The sequence below is a fragment of the Gobius niger genome (assembly GCF_951799975.1).
Source record: "Gobius niger genome assembly, chromosome: 1".
In the NCBI taxonomy this organism is placed as follows: Eukaryota; Metazoa; Chordata; class Actinopteri; order Gobiiformes; family Gobiidae; genus Gobius; species Gobius niger.
In genome coordinates this window covers 61956514-61972903 of record NC_136852.1, presented here as the reverse complement: position 1 = coordinate 61972903, position 16390 = coordinate 61956514, and the positions used below count along the sequence as shown (strand labels likewise).

At 41.8% G+C, this 16390-nt stretch overlaps 1 protein-coding gene across 11 annotated transcripts in view; it reads left to right on the top strand.

The window, feature by feature from the left end:
• The window catches only part of kcnt1b (potassium sodium-activated channel subfamily T member 1b), a 51980-nt gene that overhangs the window by 2313 nt on the left and 33277 nt on the right, over positions 1-16390 (top strand). For 9 of the 11 annotated variants that reach the window (XM_079577463.1, XM_079577464.1, XM_079577460.1 and 6 more), the window contains exon 3: positions 71-238. In XM_079577463.1, coding sequence (XP_079433589.1) covers positions 71-238 — 168 coding nt within the window. Of the gene's footprint in view, positions 1-70; positions 239-13255; positions 13688-16390 lie in introns of those variants that run through there. The other 2 variants (XM_079577462.1, XM_079577457.1) reach the window with 2 other exon arrangements.

Here is a 16390-nt window from a genome sequence, read left to right as displayed (position 1 = left end):
TTCTTTTTAACCACACAGAATTTGAGTGAAAATAAGAGTAACTGTAGCAGTGTCCCACTGTGCTCCACAGGACGTCTTCTGAGAGTCTGCAGAGGAACAACAGCAGTAACTCTGGCGTGATCTTGGACATCTCTGCTCTCCATATGGCAGACGTGGAAACTGAAGTGCCTCCACTTCCACCGCGCTACCGCTTCAGGGACCTGCTGCTGGGAGATCAGTCATTTCAGAATGATGACAGGTAGCTTGGGAAAACACTGTACTGTGTTATGCAATTCGCTTATTTTTTCAGTGTCTGCCTATACATCTCTATTGGAAAATGTGTCTTTCTCTGTGTTGGCAAATGGCATTAGCGAGTTGTCGTCACAGAAGTCTTCTTTAAAATACAAGGTTGTGCGGGTGCAAGAAAGCTGTTTGTTTACCATTTGGAATAATTTTGTTTTGCAGTTATAATTATCACTGTGCACTTGGAGTGATGGAGTACTCCAAAATAGGATGCATCTTTAATGTTGTGCCCGAGAATGAATAAATACTGGCAAAAAAGTCCTCCATGAACCTATTTACAACTGCCGTCTGCTGCTCATACTATCTCTGCTAATGTGTGTGTTGTTTTGTTTTGTACAACACTGAAATTAACCTATCCCGTGGCCCTCAGATGGCTCAGTTCTCCAAAGACCTCCATTACGGTGCCGGTTGGAGGCTCCCATATGCTGTTTATTGCCCATGAGTTCCAAATTAGTGGCGCTTCAGCCCATTGTGCAGGGGAGCTCTCCGTGGTGCTGGAGAGTCAATTCTCAAAAGAAGCAGCATTCGCTCCAATATTGGCCTGCAGAAAACAAATGGAAGATGTCACTGTGGTCTCCCCAATGCCTTAAATCTCACTTCAGTTATATTCAGTTGCGCATTTTGTCTCTCTCTTGTGTCTCATTTTGACAAAGTAGTGCAATAGAGCTTTGGATTTATATCTAAGTTGCTTTTATTGTCAAATGAGAGAACATGACCCGAGACATATATGTATTTCTATATGCGTTGTTTCTTTTCCCCAGACAAGCCTGTTATCTTTGCCACCCAGGATGTTGTTAACAGCTGCCCGAAGCCGATAACCTTTTGTGGATGGCTTTTGTATTTCGACCACTGGCTTTTTCTGTGCACTTTGCCCCTGTACCCGGTGCTCCCTCCAGTAAATTGCTGTCTGAATGCTTTATTTGATTGCAGAGCCTTCTGTCTACACATTACATGTTGACGAAATTGCTCCTGCGTCGTGTATACCTTCAAACAATGCCCCGATTTCTCAGTAGGGCACATTATGGCTGAGTTGCACTCTTTACACAGAGGATACTTGAAACCTAAGGCAAACAAAGGTCAGATTACACAACAGTACTGTACATGATAGTCGCAGGCACGTTTATCAAGCAGGGACTGTGTGTGCCTGGTCCCTCATGATCCTGGGAGATCACTATTCAATTATAAAGGGTAATTAGGGCTTGTTGCTTTGACGACAAATCTAAGTATCTCCACAGAGTACAACAATACTGTAGGGCATTACATGTGTGTGTCTCCTTTGCTACAGAGCTATTAGAGTCACTGTAGCCAAAATGCACCATTATTTAGCGTTTGAAACTAATTAGATAATGATTCATCCACGATGTGAATGAACTAAGATGCAAAATTGCATATTTTCAATGCCCATTTTTCAGCTGTGGAGTAGAAAAGCAAGCAGACAAATACTACTGGGCTGAAGGAATGTATTAATTATCGTGTAGATGGTCGATCTGCTTATGTGTGCCGTGCTGATTATTTCCCTGAGATAAGGCTTTGTCGAATGGAAAGCTGTGAAACAAATTAACCCCCAGAAGGACAGCAGTGAGGCAACCTTTTTGGCCTCGTGGGTTTCTACATCTGCTTCCTTTCATCTGCCATATTGCACTGCAAGGCAGGAGGTCAACGCCTTTCGGCAGCAGTATCCCTCAATGTATTACACACTTATGAAACAGTGAATAGAGCACCCTGTGGAGTAAAGATAAGGCTGACTGTGCAAAATGAAAGCATGTTTACAAACATAAGATACTTCACTGCTTGGTCAAAAAAAAAAAAAACATCACACACTCAGACTCATAACATTTTGTCGTCAGCTTTTAGCTTTGATTATGGCACACATTCGCTGTGGTATTGTTTCGATGGGCTTCTGCAATGTCACAAGCTTTATTTCCATCCAGTTTTACATTCATCTTTCACCAAGATATAAGTGATGACGGGACAGCTGGCTCACTGCACAAAGCCTTCAACAGCACGTCCCAAAGCTTCAATGGGGTCAAGATCAGGACTCCGTGTTGGCCACTCCATGTGTGAAAATAATGTCTCATGCTCTCTGCTTTCACAGTTTGAGCCTGATGAATCTTGGCATCAGGGAAGACATTGAATAGTTATTTGGTACTTCCTGCTTCCATTGATTTTTCAGCTATTGTTTTGTACACTTTCTGAGCAAACGTAATGGGGAATTAGAGGCAATTTAGAGGACTGCTCCCCCATGACATTCTCTATGTAGCAATGTGAAAAATGTGCAGCACTCACTTGTGAACTGTAGTGGAATTAATGTAGGTTCTCAGTCGTCCAGATTACTTATTTCTGGAGAGAGGGGTAAACGAGGCTATCTTGGGGGCGCAGATTGGTAGAGCGGGTTGTCTCATGATCGGAAGGTCGGGGGGTTCGAATCCCGGCTCCTGCAGGTGCACACTGTTGATGTGTCCTTGCCTCCAGTGTCTGCATACATTGGTGTATGAATGAGAGTGTGAATGGGTAAGTGGTTTCTTGCTGTAATGGCGCGAGGCTCTATACTGTAAGTTGAGACCATTCACCATTTTTACCATTTATATTTGTCCAGAATCTCAGACTCATCTTGAACTGATATCACAATACGTCTCAACTTTGCACCGGACTCCTCAGATTACAGGATCAGCTTTGCTAATGGCACATAAAGGCTCTCAGTTTCACCCTAGCGATAAAACACTGATTTAGTTAGTGAAACTGTAAACAAGAAGTCGTTATTATTGTAGTCCTGACCACTCCTCTCAGGTATCACCGAAGGTTAGCTTGACCTCTAGCGTGTGTGTTTAATCCAGAATATCTTGATCAACTTCTGAATTCATTTTTCCATTCATGACAGCACGTTGTTCAGGCCCTGAGGCAGCAAAACAGCCCCACATCATGATTCTCCCTGCACCATACATCAAAGTGAGGATAGGGTTTTGATGTTGGTGTGCTGTTCCATTTGTCCTCCACACATGACGCTGTGTGTTCCTCCCAAACTATTCAACTTTGGGTGCATTAGTTTACATACTATTTTGCCTGTAGTGCTCCGGAGCATCCAAGTGCTCTTTCCCAAACCAAAGTTGAATAGTTTGGGAGGAACACACAATGTGCTTTGTTGCGTCAGGGCCTGGACAACTTACTATCATCAATGGAAATATTATTTCACAAGTTTATCAAGATATTTTGCAGAAAAATCTGAGGCATTCACAACAGCGTGGAATAAGTAAGTGACCAAATAGCTGGCTGGCCCTTCTTTTGTAGCAATAACTGCTTTCTTGTAGTTGCAGATTAGACGGTCAGGATGAATCTTGGATCATTCCTCTTTACAAAACTGCTGCAGTTCAGCGAGATTCAGGCGGTGTACTTACTTATTCTTCCCTCTCCTGTGAATTTTTTCATGTTATGGCAGATAAAAATATGATCAAATGTAAATGTTTGGGTGGTATTAGTTTAAGCAGAGATTGTTTACTCATTATTGTGACTTTAATAAAGATCAGACCACATTTGATGACCAATTTAGGCAGAAATGTAAGAAATTCCAAACGGTGTACTCACTTTTTCCTCCTGCTGTAAGTTTCAGTTTTCTGGAATGTATGGTGTTTGACACATACATACCATAGTTTTCCAAGTGTATGTTTTTGCATACACACTTCAGTGAATTATTCCCCAATCCTTTGTTCAGATTAGGGATGGGACAATAAACAATAATATTGTTAATCGCGATTAAAAAATGCAGCAATTAATGGATTGCCACATTTTTTAATAATTGTGATTATCGTGCTAGAAGATGATCGCTAAATCCACCATATAGTGCTATGTTATAAAACCAGCAATAATGACTTTCTCTCGATTATGGCTATGAAAAGATTAGCTGGTTTTCGTTATATGTTTATAATAACTGTATTTTTTTTCTTTTGATGAGTTTTAAGTTGAATTTGTTTAAATATACTTTATTAGGTCTCACTCAATTTATAGGAGACAATGAAGAGGAATATTTCGTTACCCAGTTCCATAATTTCTGTAATGTCTGCAGAGTTATCTTCCCATCCCTAGTTCAAATATTATTTTCAAAAAATGATGGATAGTACTCTAGCCTTGCCTTTTGGTGTTATAGGGTGTTCCCAGCAGAGGTTTGGGAGTACATCTGATCAGATCCATGCATGCACCACAATGAGGAATCTATACCATTATTTCCTAATTGGCCAATTAATGTCTGGCCCTGGATAAAATTCTATAACATCATGAATGCAACCAATTGTGCATGGACACCTTTTAGGTCCTCTGCTTTTCTACTAATTTTTGTGGACTTGTGGTGGGCAGATAGTTCGGAGGCCTGCGTTTGGAGTATGGGGCATCCTCCTCCCCCCTGAACTTCTCATTATCTCTTGAGCTGGGTGTCAGAGCCGTAATCACTGCTTGGCTGTGTGTGGGCTGAAGAGGAGCCATCGCACTCGAGTCATGGGCCTGACAAGCACTTGGTCTGTACGAGTGTGTGTGTGTTTGTGAGGATTGTCTGTGTATAGTCCTACCAAGAGTGCCTCTCGTGATTATACCTCATTTGAGTGTGTATAGGTGCGTGTATTTCTGAGCCTGTCAGCTCGCAGAAAGGAAAGCAGCCCAAGTCACAGTCTGAAATAGAAACACGTCAGCAAATGCCTTTTCTCCATGCCGACAGGATTGAAAACAGAAAAAAGAAAACAGCAGGGATTAAATTGCTTCCATCTATTCTTCCTGTTGCATGTCTAATTGTGTTGGGTGTTTTGCTCCAACTAAAGCAGGTTGATGGGAGTAATGTCGATTAAACGATTCAGATTAATTGGTCACTATATCCAGTGCTAACACCTCACTGTGATTCAAATGGTGGCACTTGGAAACAACGCGGTACTGACGCATGTCCTACCACAGCTACTATTGATGGGGAAGATTTCTTCACAGTGTAAAAATTGATTGGTCATAGATTTATTCTTGCATTTTAATATGTTGAATTGAAAGGAGAATTATGCATGTCAAGAGGGCACCTTTTTTTTTTTCACAGAAACAAATTGACTTTGTTTTCCAGGAGCTTTGTGTTAAGTTCACAATAATAGTGCACATTTACTTTAGATTGAGCTGTGTTATGCGCTGTACACTTGAGAGAAGGGCAATAGAAGGGGAAACTCCATGTGGAATAGGTGTCCTAGAATTGCTGTGCTGGCAGCAGATGTTTGTGTGGCCTCAGTGTGTGGCTGCATCACTGCTGGGATTTAACGCTCACGTCACATCTTTCTGAGAGAGGCTAAACAGGGGCCAACATTGGCACTGATTTGTAAGACAGAGCGTGCCATACACTGTACTTATTGGGTTAATTAGCTCATTAGAACTGATGTTTATACCGCAGTCCGTTGTGGTTAGTTCTAAATTCAGGATTGTGCCTGAGCTGTCTCTTTCTTTAGCTCGCACCACAAACAGAAGAAATCATTGTAGGTTCTGCTGCAATTAACATGAATTATGTTTATGTAATCCTTTGTGGAGGGAAAGGGAACATGAATTGTGTTTTTCACAACACAAAAAAAAAGAAAAGAAAACGCGCCCAAAGAGCTTCACAAGTGACATTTTTTTATTCACTCCATACTCGGTGGTGATGAGCAATAGCCACAGTTGCTATGGTGGTAGACTGACAGACGTGACCTCCACAACCTCACCCAGGCTTCCTTTTTCCTCCTGCTCTCCTATACAAGTGCTCACAATGTCCGTCAATATCTGAGCTGATCGGGCAATCATAAGGTTGTACAATAATGGGATGTAAGGTCAACAGACTCGACATGAGTCGAGAAGGTCCACTATACACCGCGTTCCAAATTATTGTGCAAATTGTATTTCAGTGTCAAAAAAAAAAAAACGTTTTCCAATCAAACTCATGGATGGTATTGTGTCTGGCTTTAAATCAATCTCAGAGACCTGGGATGAGTAGTTAGTTAGTTAGTTAGTTAGTCAGGTTAAGCCCAGTTAAGAGAAAAACTACTGAAAAAGGACGTTCCACATTATTAAGCAGACCACCATTTTCAAGCAATATGGGAAAGAAAAGAGATCTCTCTGCTGATGGAAAGTGTGAAATAGTTGAATGACTTGGTCTAGGTTTGAAAACCTTCAATATTTCATGAAAGATGAAAGATTTGTGACTGATTCAGAGCACACATGGGTTTGTGCAGATAAAAGCACAATAAGGATGTTTTTGCAAGACAAATACATCAGATGAATAGAACAGCTGCTACAAAGCAGCAGACAAGTATTTGAAGCTGCTGGTGCCTCTGGAGTCTCCCGAACATCCAGGTGTAGGACCCCCCAGAGGCTTTCAGTGGTGCATAAACCTTCTATCCGGCCTCCCCTAAACTTTTAATTGAAGCTCATGAACAGAAACGGCTGCAGTGGCTCAGAAATACATGAAGACTCATTGTCAAACAGCCTTGTTCACTGATGAGTGCCGTGTAACCCTGGATGGTCAGATCAATGGAGTAGTGGATGGTTGGTGAATGGCCACCATGTCCCAACAAGGCTGTGACGTCAGTAAGGAGATGGTAGTGTCATGTTTTGGGCCAGAATCATGGGGAGAGAGCTGGTCAGCCCCTTTAAGATCCCTGAAGGTGAAGGAGTTTCTGACTGACCACTTGCTTCAAAAAGAAGAGCCGTGCTTTCCCTAACAAAACCATCTTCATGCATGACAACACACCATGTCCTGCTGTAAAGTATACCTCTGCATCATTGGCTGCTATGGGCATAAAAGGAGAGAAACTCATGGGGCCAGATCTTGTGGTTCATAGCGCAGGCTGTAGAGAAGACGAATACGCAGACGGGTGGCGCTCCTTGCAATCTTCAGTGTCATACCTGGCGCAAAAAGTGGGCAGGACAGCAGGGGGGGAAAGACTCGCATTGCGATGTTGTGGTGCCGCCCCCTCCCCATGCTTTCCCCAGACCTGCGGAAGGCGGTGGGGGGGTTCTCTTGTACATGCGTAACATGCGTGATGCAACGCGCAATGTTTAGTAAAGATTAAAGAAATAAAACTGTCCCTCCGCTGCTGCAGCCACTCGCTGCAGATCCAAGATGAGCGGGCGGGACAGAGAGGCAGCAGCCTCGCGTTGGACACCGTTCGAATGCGCAAAGTTACGAAATGTACAGGATTTAACTGATCAGAAACTGTCATATCGGCTGCGGAGGAGTTGCAGAGTTATGTAGCAGTTGCAAGAAAACTGTAGCGTATTGGAACATTTGCGCTACAGCTGCAGGATTCTTGGAGCGGCTGAATTGGAAAAGAAAAAAAAAGTTGCTATGCGCCCTGAGCTGTGGCTACACAAGGAGCATCATCAGGAGGTAAAGATTGACACACGATGGAAATGTCACCTTAAAACTCAGATCAGACGTGGTGTTGTGGCACTTGAAGGCATGTGTGGTTTATTTATGGAAAACTGTTGTTTTGGTGTTGTGTTGTGGTGTTGATCTACTGTAGAAAGTAAGCCGTGTGTATCCTACGCTCGAACAGACTTTTCAAGGCAATTTCGCTTTTGTTTTCAATTTGACATCGATTATGAGGAAGAAGACAAGGCAGTGGGATGTAAAGAGGAACATAATGTGAAGGTTGCCATAGAAGAGTAGTGCTGCTTGTAATGAACCACGCCTCAGTCGGCCTCTTTTTCTTAAATAACGCCCTCTCCCTTGCAGCGCAGCCTTTAGCGCAAAACCCACATGCAAGATCGCGCGTGTACCACGTTGCGCTTAGAGTTGCGCACGGACTGCGCCAGTCACAAGATCTGGCCCATGATGTGGACCCCCTTCTCCCCTGACCTCAACCCTATTGAGAACCTTTGGAGCATCAACAAGCAAAACATCTATGTTGGTGGGAGGCAGTTTTCATCCAAACAGCAGCTCTGCGAGGCTATTCTGACATCGTGCAAAGAAATCCAAGCAGAAACTCTCCTAAAACTCACAAGTTTAGTGGATTTTAAGCTGCTATCACAGAAGGATCCTATGTTAAAATATAACTTGACCTCTTTTTTGATTGAACCAGCTTTTTTTCAGTAAATAATGACCTCCTAATGCTACAAATTCAATTAATTACAAGCTTTAAAATGTATTGAAACAATGAGTTGCATAATAATTTGTAACAGGAGAATTTTAGTTTTTTAGTAAATTTTATTTAAAAAAAATATATAACTGTGAGATTTTTTCAACCAGATTTAAATGATCCTCTACCAGTTAAAGACTTGAAAATTATGCTGACTCTCATTTGAGTTGACAGTTTAGAAAATCAGGGAAAAATGTCATTTGCATAATAATTTGGAACGCGGTGTAAACCTGTTATTTTTTTAATATTTTTTTATATTTGTTAAGAAGATATTGACAGTAAGGCTGCATTGTACTCTCTTAAAAGCACAAGTAGAAGAAGAAGAACTTTATTTATATAGCGCACAAAGAGCTTTACATGGGACAATTCTACATTCACTCCATACTCAGTGGTGTTCAGTTTCCCCTGGGGGAGACTGACAGAACCACACAACACATCTGCGCCAACAGTCCCTCTGACCACCACCATGCATTCACATACACATCATTCATCCTGTCTCATAAAAGCACAAGTACAGATGCTCCACTGCAGTAGCTTGGCCAGCCATACACACTTCTTTCTCTATATATTTGAAATACATTCAAAAGAAAGGGTTTAGAACAAACACAGTTTAGAATACACATAGAATAGTATGGCTGGCCAGGCTACCGTTGCAAATCCACATATTAAACATCCTTATCGAGCAAAATGTGCTCAAGCGGAAAACAATTGAGCTTGTAGCCATTTCACTTGTCTCGGTGGGAAATTGCACTGCTTCAAAAGGCCAAATCAAATGGGACAAGCAATTAAAGGTAGCCTTCAATGAAATAACCATCACCTTGCTGCTAATGTTCAGAATATTAGAGCCCTTTCGCCTCCTCGTACCTGTTATATCTCTGGCCTCAAAATCTCTTAAGCTTTTGCAATTACATTTCTATTTGTCTCTTTATGGCTTTATGTGAATGGTTTTACAGGTACATGAAACTGTGAGGACAAAGTCTTTAAACCACACCTATTAAAACCTACACATTTGGGACATGTAGAGATAAAGAAAAAAATTCACCGCTGTTGTTCTCTGCTCTTTGGTTTTGGAGAGGCCAAAGCAATCAGGCAAATGTTGATTAATCAACAGGGCAGCTTTGGTTCACCGGTGCTGGATTTATTTTACAGGAGCTGCTCAGTGAATCTGCTTTGCACTGAGGTGATTACTTTGCACCTGCGCTGTGTATTTATGTGCTCAAATGTGTTGCTGCTCATTCAAATAGTTCATTCGGGCTTGCAACACATTTTCGGAACATCGATGCTGAATAGATAAACAAAAGCTTAAAAAGTGACATTAAAGCTGTACAGACGAAATCTTGCAAATCTGAAACAATGATTGTATGGTTCTATAAGCTGCTATGTCAATTCTTAAAAATTAACTCCATCCAATCCATCAAAGCTACTAATTTGTTCCGTTACTGGCTCCTTGTGGTTGAAGCGAGTAATGTCGGTTCATTGCCTATGAACATGACTGCAAAATGTGAAGACTTTTATCTTGCAATCAGAGAGACTAGTAAAATAAGTCACCCTTGCAAAAACATAACCTACTTATCTGCTCTTACATAAGGGGATTTTCTTTGATTTTGCTTGATTTTTTTGCATACTGAGCTGAAGTCGACGTAGGAATAGTCTTTAGGATTCAAGTTCTATTATCTGTGATTTGGAATCGGTTTGCTGGCCTTATCTGACCATTGAGAGCTGTGGAGTTGGGAGGCCATTTTTCAAACGGGTTTCCCACAAAGATCAATACAGTATGAATCAACCATCACTGGAATAAGCCGTATTATCCCTGAGTTTTGTGCCGATGACTACAAGCTGGCGAATATGACTCAAGAGCTTTTGGCTAAGTGGCATGCTGGGAGTTTTTGTTTTATTCATGGAACCCTGGCCTGTTTTCTCTATTGTGGCCTGATAAAAAGTTGCTTCGGAATTTAGGACAGGTCTTGTAACTTTGTGAGAAATGATTCAGCTCCATTTGCCTGCTCTGAAGTAAAGCAACTCCAAGCTCAGCAGTACAGCTCTGTGCCGTTGCACAGAATGCTGCACAGAAGACATACAGTAATGACTTGAAGGTTTAATTCGATTTTTTTACATGGGGGTATTAAGGGCAGTTGTAAATTTATAATACTGCATGATTTTTATAGGCAACAAAGTAATGAAGTGACTAATGAAGTCATATCTCTCACACACACACACGCACACGCACGCACACGCACACGCACACGCACACACACGCACACACACACACACACACACACACACACACACACACACACACACACACACACACACATACACACACACACACACACATACACACACACACACACACATGCTCCCAGCCCTTTCTGATTCTCACTTTGTATCTGCAAACCTTTCGACCTGCATTTTCATTTTGAACATGCTGAACATGCAAACATTTAGGACTATACAGTAAAGTAGAATAAAGACGAACCCTCAAGTCATTTGTTTATATTGTGTTGAAAAGTCATCTCAACTACTAATTCTCCAGGATGAACTCCACCTGAGGCACATCATTTGCACAGGTGACAACGAACCTTAAGTCGCTCGCTACCATTTTTGTTGCATAAAAGTAGATCATAGGGTTTAAAAATAGTGATTGATGTAGCGATAGAGTAGTGTGGAGAATGAAGTGAAGGAAGAGAGTGATGCAGAGAGAACAGTGCGCAGTGGTGAGTGCGTGAGTTCTCTCCGGTGTGTCACCATTAAAGACTGACAGCTCGCCCACAGCAGCGCCAGCTCACTACCTTAATACACTTTGACAGAGGAAGCATTATCACAGCTCCGCTCGCCCATCTGCACCATAGGAATGGATTGGCCGGGGATTTTTATGTCTTAATTTACAATGGGCACACTCGCACAGAGAATTTGATCTGAAACTCTATATGTTCTTTAATCATTATGAAACTGACAAGGTTCCATGTACTGTAAGTGGCACTCACTCTACTTTTCAAAAGGACTGACTCGAGTTACTCATCATTCAGTTTGATATGCCAGGAATCTAACAGTGAAATGCTTTCATATGAGCTGTTCTACACTTATATTAAAGGCTACAAAGACTGCTCTATTGCTTAGAAATGTGCAAGGAATCTCCTAAAAAAAAGAGAGCCTGAATTGCCTCCATGTTAACCCACATTATTTGTGAAAGATATTGCCAGGTCATTGCCTTCAGAAAGGCATTATTGTGTAAGACACTGACCCACAAAACCTTGACTTGTTTTGTAACGTTAGTGGTCTTCACTTTAATCTTTTCTCTACCTCAGCAAACCTATCGTGATGCTTATGGTTAGCTAATATAAACTAACTCCGGGCCCCAGATTTTAATTAGTGCAGTGCACATTATGAAACACAGGCTTTTAGTGAAGTAAACAGTCTGACCATTTGGGAATTGGAAAGGGTTGTTGCATAACTTTGTATGGTTTGCATCTTCCACAGGCCTCGAAAACACGCCTGGGTAAAGCTGTTACCCTGTTACTGAAGGATGCTGTTTCTAGAGAGCCCTAGAGCTGTGTCAAATGCATGATGCCTGTCTGCTTTCACTCTGGAAGGCAATATACACAACTAGCAATGCCCTGCTTCACCACATGGAGGCAGTGTGCACAAATCTGTACCTGGGATCCTGCTACAACTGCTTCTGAGCAGTGCGTTAAGGCTATTAAGCTTCTGATCAAATCTGTGTCTTTGTTTGATCTAAAACGACCTAAAATTTTATCACAAAACACAATTCCATCCAAAGCACAACTGCTGCAAAATCTTTTTGAAAACATTAAAATTATTTCCAGGTTAAAAGTGTTCAGCTTTTCTATTTTATTAAATGGTAGACAGAGGAAAAGTGAAGGTCTAGAACCATTGTTTATGTAAAGCTTATATTAAAAAGAGAGTTCCCAATGCTCTTTTTAAGGCATGGATTGTAACGGTGATCGGTGGATAAACTAGTCACAGGACTCACTGGAATCGTTTATTCCAAATTTACTGTTTAGTGAAGAATGAATATGTTTCTAGGGGCTGAACTCAAAATGCTGCATGTGATGAATGTGAAGTGACTGATATTTCCTCAGTGCATTGTTAATGAAGCAGCAGCTGAGCTCAGAGCGAAGAAGAAACGACAGATTTCTGATGAGCCTCTTACCTCACCCATTCAGGAAATGGTTCAATCACAGATTACTGCAAATTCATTTAGATGATGTCCGGTTACAACATTTTAGGAAAAACTAAATTAAAGCCTGCATGATGAAGTTATGTCCTGCCTTGATCTAAATCACACAGAAAACATTTTGGGGATGGATGACCTTTTACAAGAATGAAGAGCCCCCCCTAACCCCCATTTTTATTCATTGGGTTGATCTTTGATGCTATGTCTGGGCCTGACAAGCACATACAGATTTACATCCAGACAAACACGTGTTCTTTCATAGCCTATATGTATTTCAACCTTCTTCTATTACTCTTCCTTTGTTTATCTATCTTCTCCTATTATAACATCCTGAAGCATTGCAAACAAATAGGCTACAGACTCACTATTAGTACGGGCATATCAGCCAAGTCATTTCTTTCTTTTGGTCTCATCATACATGGCATTATGAATTATCTTCATGGCTTTGATCACACACACAACAGTGACCCTAAAATATCTGTGTGGACAATGTGTGTGTAGAAGCTGCTCGTTTGCATGCGGCTGGCTCACATCATACCGCAGGCACGTAAAGCTTGAACAGTATTTGTTTTTTCATTTTTTCATTTCATCGTTTTATCGTTCACTGTTTATCAAAGCATTGGTAGACCCCTATTGCCATTGGTAGACCTGCTTAACGACAGGTGAGGTGATGATCGAGAAGGATCATGACAGTGGTTACATAACCGCCCCCCGCTGGGCTGGCCCAACGCCTTGACGCTCCGTCGTGACGCTGGAGACCTCACATTTTCCGCGGAGGAGAGTGCCTCGGGTACCCGGGGACACTGCTCTGAGCGCGTGTGTGTACAGCCCATCATGCGGCAGGGGGAGGGAAACAGTGAGTGAAAAAAGGATGCTGCGGAGCGCGTGGTGACACAGGCGAAGACGCACCGGCTCGCTGCTGGAGGCAACGCGCGGGAAACAGAGCCATGGCAGGCGCCAAGCTCACGCCCTCGCCTTCAGAGATCGACCCGGACGTGAAGACTGTGCAGAAAAGCCCTGAGCCTACCTGGGTCCATCCCTCCAGCTCGCTCCGGACCATGGGTTCGTTCGGGAGCGATGCCGGCCAAAGGTAGCTGACGCAGATCCGCGCGAGTCGCATGTTTTCTCAGTGCAGCTCGCTTGCGCACAGACAGCAGCCGCCAATACGCCACGAGCACAGTGCACAAAGTCCCTAATAACTTGAGTGGTAATTATCCCGAGGCAAAAGTTGAGCATGAGTAGTAGCCTATACCTTGCCCGCCTAATGGATTGTGGCAGAGATTGAGCGCTGTGTGATGATGCTACGCACCGACATGGGCTCCGTTGTCCCTGTAGGCTCAAACCTGAGCCACGCGCTGCGCTTTTTATGAGTCACTTTGATGACAGACGCCGGGTGATTTTACTGCTTCTTGAGCCGTCAGTCAGTCACCCCGCTCCCAGCATCACTCCAGCTCTTAATGGCTGCAGTGATTACATAATGGCATGGATGCTGCATTCCCATTATATTTTTATGAATGCTGGGATTTAGTTGTCTATTAAATGGACTTTGTGCTATTAATAAAACCGCCGATACAAAGTGCAAACCATGAGTGAATATCACTGGGCATGTCTCTTATGTGACACAGTGTGCTGGAACATGTCTGCAAGAGGGCTGAACCCGAATGCAACAGATTGTGACGTCTAAAACATTATGTTGTGATTTTTGCTCCTGGACATAAACATACAATTTACTGCAATCATGTCACAGTTTTAGCTGAATGAGTTGAAGATTTCCATTTAGGCTATTGTTTAATGCCACACTGATTTTACTGTATGGGAGTATATGTGAGCAGTAGACAAAGCATGCCACAGCATCAGGACACATTTGCTAGACAAATCAGTTTGTAAGTGTGGTTAAACTCATAACAAATGGAAAGTGCCAATATTTGTTATACAACACTGGCACCGTTTGGTAGAATGCACTGGAGTGGACAGGCTCAAGCAAAAAAGATTGTGCCGCTTGGCTTCATTTCACTGCCAATCTTCAGCCAATGTTGCTCCTGCACGTTCCTTGTTCCAATATTTATAGCATTTTTGTTGTATTTGGATCCGTAGACCAGGTGTTTTTTGCTTCCCCTTTGTTCGCTGATTTGCGTCCTTGTGCTCACTGCAGCACCTGCAGAACAGCAACATTGTCTCTTTTACATTATAGTGGATGTGTTTGAGACAGTAATTAACAGAGACAGCTTTTTTTTCAAGGTTTTATGGTTAGCAGAAATGAATACAAAGATTAAAGACTGTGATTTTGGTGGCTGCCTTTGGGCAAAGCAAATTGGCTTATTTAACTGGCAGGAGTGATGCCAGCTGACAGTGACTGTCAAAGCATATGTTAAATGTAGATTGTACTGAATATTTACTCAGTTTGATCTCCATTTGGGTGCAATCAGACTTTTACACAAATGAATTAAGTGAAATGTATACAATGTAGACGTTAAAGGGGTTTGCAAAATGATGTTCGGGTTGCAACCTTCCCGTACTATTGCATACTGGACCGTATTGTGTTATGATTGGTGTAGGCAATGTGTGGGTGAAGTGTAATAACATGACATCAGCTAACCTCTCGTTGATAGCTTAACACTTAACCCACCATGTCACTAGGCCTACGCTCCAAGTCATGTAAAGATACAATTTTATTACAGTACTATAACAATAAAATAAACTGTCCCTTGACTTTTGAAAGGGTTTTTTAACAGCCAATCGGATGATGAAATCTTGTGTATGATGAAACATAGTTCAGTGTGACCATCCAAAAATAATTTGAGGTTTGAAATTTGTTTTCCCTGGTCTGGAATCACAGTCAATGAATGCAAAAGATTTTCTGCTCCGCGCTGCAACACGACCCCAAAGTTTCTTAATTTTATTGATGAGTGCTTCCACACACCTTATTCATAAAGTGAACAAAAGCATACTACAGGTTGGACTACATAATTTGTGTCTCTTTGCAGTTAATGACTTGGGATGTGGATATGGAGCTGAGAAAATCAATAAACTGTCCAATTGAAAGAAACACCCCATAAAGAATGAACTCAATGCATAACTTAAGGCTTCTATAGGCAACCCCCCATGTTTGTTTGAATAGGATTTTGCTCATGATCGACATAGAGTTTGGTAGAGACTAAGTGCTATTTGAGACCTTTATTAGTGAATGCCTGGGCTGTCCTTCAAACAGAAAATGCCAAGCAGACGAGTTGAGATATCTCAGACCTCAGCACTGCAGTCTAAACAGCTGTGCGAATGTGCCATTTGTTTTTTACCGAACTGTTCAATTACTTTACACAGTGTTTTGAAAATTAGTAATTGAGTTGATTACGGTGTGTGTGATCAATTCATTGCAATTGATCACATTTAATTGTTTAGTTAATGTGTAATAGTTGTACTTGTGTCTTAGAGATACATTTTAAGAGCCTGTCCGTATTTTTTCTACATTTCAATCTATTGTTAGTGCAGATGTACTGTATATCACGAGATTTCCGTCTACTATATAGATCTATAGTCTCAGAACTCTTGCCCTCCTACTCACTGCCATTTACTATAATAATAGCATCATGTTTACCCTCCTCTCTTATTCTTAGTGTATATTTATAGAGGGCCTTTTTCCACTGAATAATGAACTTTCTGTTTGACTGAGGGACTGATATTGGGTAAATAAGGGGTTGTCAATCCATGCTCAGAAATCTAAAGATGCAAATTTGCTTCATACTTAATGAATTACATAAGAAGATCAGCATGCTTAAAATAACCTCCTAATCTTTGC